This window comes from Thamnophis elegans, chromosome 9 (genome assembly GCF_009769535.1).
Source record: "Thamnophis elegans isolate rThaEle1 chromosome 9, rThaEle1.pri, whole genome shotgun sequence".
In the NCBI taxonomy this organism is placed as follows: domain Eukaryota; kingdom Metazoa; phylum Chordata; class Lepidosauria; order Squamata; family Colubridae; genus Thamnophis; species Thamnophis elegans.
The window spans coordinates 58,440,789-58,444,584 of record NC_045549.1 but is presented as its reverse complement, the minus strand read 5'-3'; the positions used below and the strand labels follow the sequence as shown (position 1 = coordinate 58,444,584).

General features: G+C 35.9%; 1 protein-coding gene across 1 annotated transcript in view; it reads left to right on the top strand.

The window, feature by feature from the left end:
* Nucleotides 1-3,250, top strand: part of MAP9 (microtubule associated protein 9) — a 16,552-nt gene extending 13,302 nt beyond the window's left edge. The window contains exon 4 of the mRNA XM_032223652.1: nt 3,231-3,250. Within this exon, the coding sequence (XP_032079543.1) occupies nt 3,231-3,250 (20 nt within the window). The remainder of the gene's footprint in view (nt 1-3,230) is intronic.
* Nucleotides 3,251-3,796: the final 546 nt, after the last annotated feature.

The following is a 3,796-nucleotide window of genomic DNA, read 5'->3' as shown; positions in this document are numbered from 1 at the left end:
TATTTTTCCTCATTATGACCATCATTTTAATAGTTTTCTTAACAAAAAGGAAAGTCCATTTATTCTGTAGAGAAGTTACTAGAGAAGAATGACTCCGAGTACAATTTGCCATATTAGTGGTTTCTTGCTAAGTGGTTTCTTGCTAAGCAGCTCTTCCTGCTAAGAGTCAGTGGAGTTTTCTCTTCTCCTGTTCATTATTAGGAACAAGCATTCCTACAACACCATGTCACCACTGCCCAGAACCAGCATAGCATAGCAGCAGCTGCACAAGTGAGTGAATATAGGAATATAGTAAATATAAAGAAACAGTTAAGTAGAGGTAGTTGGTGTTTGAATACTAGTGTGTGGAAGCTACAAGAGTCTAATTGCCTACTTGAAGTTGCTTTACTTTCTTAGTTTTACAGTATTGTTGATAATGACAAAATCTACAATGTTGGCATGCAAAAAAGAAGCTTCAGTTTGCAGGATCCAATCTGGGGCGATCACTTCTTTGTATCAGAATATGTGCTTTGGGCTATTCTATGTGTAGTATTTATATGGTGCCTGGTTGTGTGTGGCTATTTAGTTGTTAATAAGGGTGTTGTTGGCTGGCTACTAAGTTGTTGGATGTTGTTTCCTTGTGCTGCCAAGTTTTTGGCTTTTAAGTACCTGATAAGCTGGTGGTAAATCAGTAGAGTTGACTGGGAAAAGGGGGCTGTTTCACAGACTTCAACCATTCTGTCTGTCAACAGAAGTGTTGATTTACATTTCATAAAATTTACTGATTGCTAACAGGAAGGTTCAGGATAATTGGATCCAGAATTTGTTAGCTATTCCAGCAAAATTCAGAGGGATTTTACAAGTAAGTAGGAACAGCAGGTGCACTTTGCCTATCTCTCCTTTCTTCTGTGTGGCTTGTTCATAAGCCCCCATGTTGATGTCCATGGTTTCAAGCATTGTATATCCAAATAGCATATTATCTCTTGAATGATCTTCCCAACATCTTCGTCTAACTTCCTGCTAGCTGCCACTCCTATTACAGTACCAACAATGTCCATGCATTTTTCCTGTTGTCCCCCCATTACCTTGAAAATATCTACCTATATACACAAACATGTTTTGGTCTGGTCACAAGCCGTTTGAAACTTTCTTATTATGCATTGGACAAAATGTTTTGTATCTCTCTCTTGATTTCTTTTGGTGTATGATTTGCAACTTGAGGATGATATATAAGATATAAAATCTGTTATGCCGAGTTACAAAAGAAAAGACCGAACAGAGCATTTATTGGCAACAGAAAATGTAGAGCGGACTCAATAAGTTATGGAGAATTATATCTGATCAGCTATAGAAGGAAGAGATGCTCTTGGCTAGCAATAAGTGCAGATGTTAATGTAGTCTGATTTGCATTTCTGTGATACCATCAGGGTTTTAAAGGCCCAATAACCACACTTTTAGAATATTTGGGAAGTGCTGTATTAATAGTTTAAATTAAAATGTTTAATTTAAACTGATGTATTATTTCTTTTTTTCTTATCCTTGTTTTGATTTTTAAAACGAGTGCACTAATACTTTTTTGAAGATTAGTTTGACACATATATTTCTCCTTCTCTGTAACTCTGGAGAATTAATTGGATGGCAAACTTATATTTTTTAAAAATCTGACATATTGCTAGATATAATTATCTATAATTATATGCTGCAATCATTGTAAATACCAGCTGCCAAGCGCTCACATTTTCATCACATGACCACATTTTGTGAAGTCGTAAGTGTGATGAACGAAGTCACCTTCTTCAGTGCCATTGTAACTTTAAGTGATCATTAAAGGAACTGTTGTAAGTCAAAGACTATCTGTATTAAAAGAATAAAAATACTTGAAGAGCACCTGGAGGCTTCAACTGGTCCAGAATGCAGCTGCGCGGGTTATCATGGGGGCACCTAGGTGCTTCCATGTTGCACCCCTTTTAGGCGGCCTGCACTGGTTGCCGGTTGTCTTCCGGGTGCGATTCAAGGTACTAATTATGACCTTTAAAGCGCTCCATGGCTTAGGTCCAGGATACCTGCGAGACCACCTACTGTCACCAGTAGCCTCCCACCGTCCAGTGCGATCCCACAGGGTTGGCCTCCTCAGGGTGCCATCGGCCAGACAGTGTCGGCTAGCAACCCCCAGGGGGAGAACCTTCTCTGTGAGAGCGCCTTCCTCTGGAATGAGCTGCCCCCGGAGCTTCGTATAATCCCCGACCTCCGGTCCTTCCGATGCACCCTAAATTGATCATTGTTAATTTTAATTGAATTTTTTTTAAAATGTTATTGTTAATCCTAATTGGGTTTGTTTGGGATATTATATTTAATTTTTTAAACTTTTGTAATATGTGTTTTTTTTTAATGTTGTACGCCACCCTGAGTCCTTGGGAGAAGGGCGGCATATAAATCCAATAAACCAAACCAAACCAAAATGCCTGATCCCTTCTTAGCATATAGCTTTTCAATGTATTCAGTCAAGACATTGTTTTAAGGAATACATGCATGTATGTATGGGTGCACATGCGTTTATACATATACATATATACATACACACATTTTTATCTCAATTTATTTGAACATTCTGAAGTCAAACTCCAAACTATCTCTTCTCTGAAAGGTGATGGGTGACCTAGCCAGACTATTAAATTATTAGGTTGCTGATCAGACTAATAGATATGCTCCTGTATTAAAGTCAGACTAATAGATTACCATGATTGTTTCTTTAACTACACATGGAACATTTGTTATAAATCTAATTCTCTAAGGATATGTCTTTGTAAAAAATATTAATATCAATTGCAAATAAAGATAATAAAAATCAAACTATATATTTATAATTAGCACTAAATAGATATTTTTGTACTAGATATTTGTTTTGATGGAAGAAAGTGTTAGAAAAGATTAATAAGAACAAAAATAGTCTCTGCATAGATCATCATTTTAATTTGAAGCTGTAAACAAAATCAGCAGGGCCTTACAACATTGTTAGAATTACATGAAAATGCTGAATTTATTTCAACTGCAGTTTGTCTGACTTTACTAAAACACAATATAACTCTCACCAGATAAAGTTAAGAGATAAGTGCACAGAAATAGGCATAAAAGTTTCTTTGTAATTTTGTAAAGGAAGCTAAAGTAATGTTGTACGAAATAAATGTCAAACAATTTAGCATTTATCCATGCATTATGCTAATAATTATCATAATCTACTTCACTTTTAACAGGAAAAGAAAGAGATGGATGAAAGTATGCACAAAAAACAAAAAAACCTCCAGGTTATTCTTGAGGATGAAACTCCCCCTCCGTGGAGTCCACCTGGCAAGGCTGTGCCCTCAAGAAGCTATTGAGAACGCCCAGTGCCATGAGGGAAGTTGAACTTTTTGCCATCACTTAATCATTATTGCATAACAACTGGTTTTTAACATGAATTGAATTGGCTCTTGCATTTTTTTTCTATGTGAATGGTGATTTGGATTGTCAGTATACACACACCACATTATAAATGAGTGCTTCTCTACACATAAAATTAATTGACAAAACTATTTGTGTGAATAGGCTCTCAACTTCTAACAATGCTCTCAACATTATTAAATAGCTAGCTAACACAGTTGGACTCATTTAAAATTAATTTGTTTCTACATAAAAAGTTGAATATTAAAATAAATATTTTTGAGATAGCCAACATATGGATACTTTGATGAAAATTAATGATGAGCACATTAAACCCCCTTTAAAATGGGCTTTTTCCAACAACAATTGCCAAAATTGGTGTCATTGCATCCTACCTTTT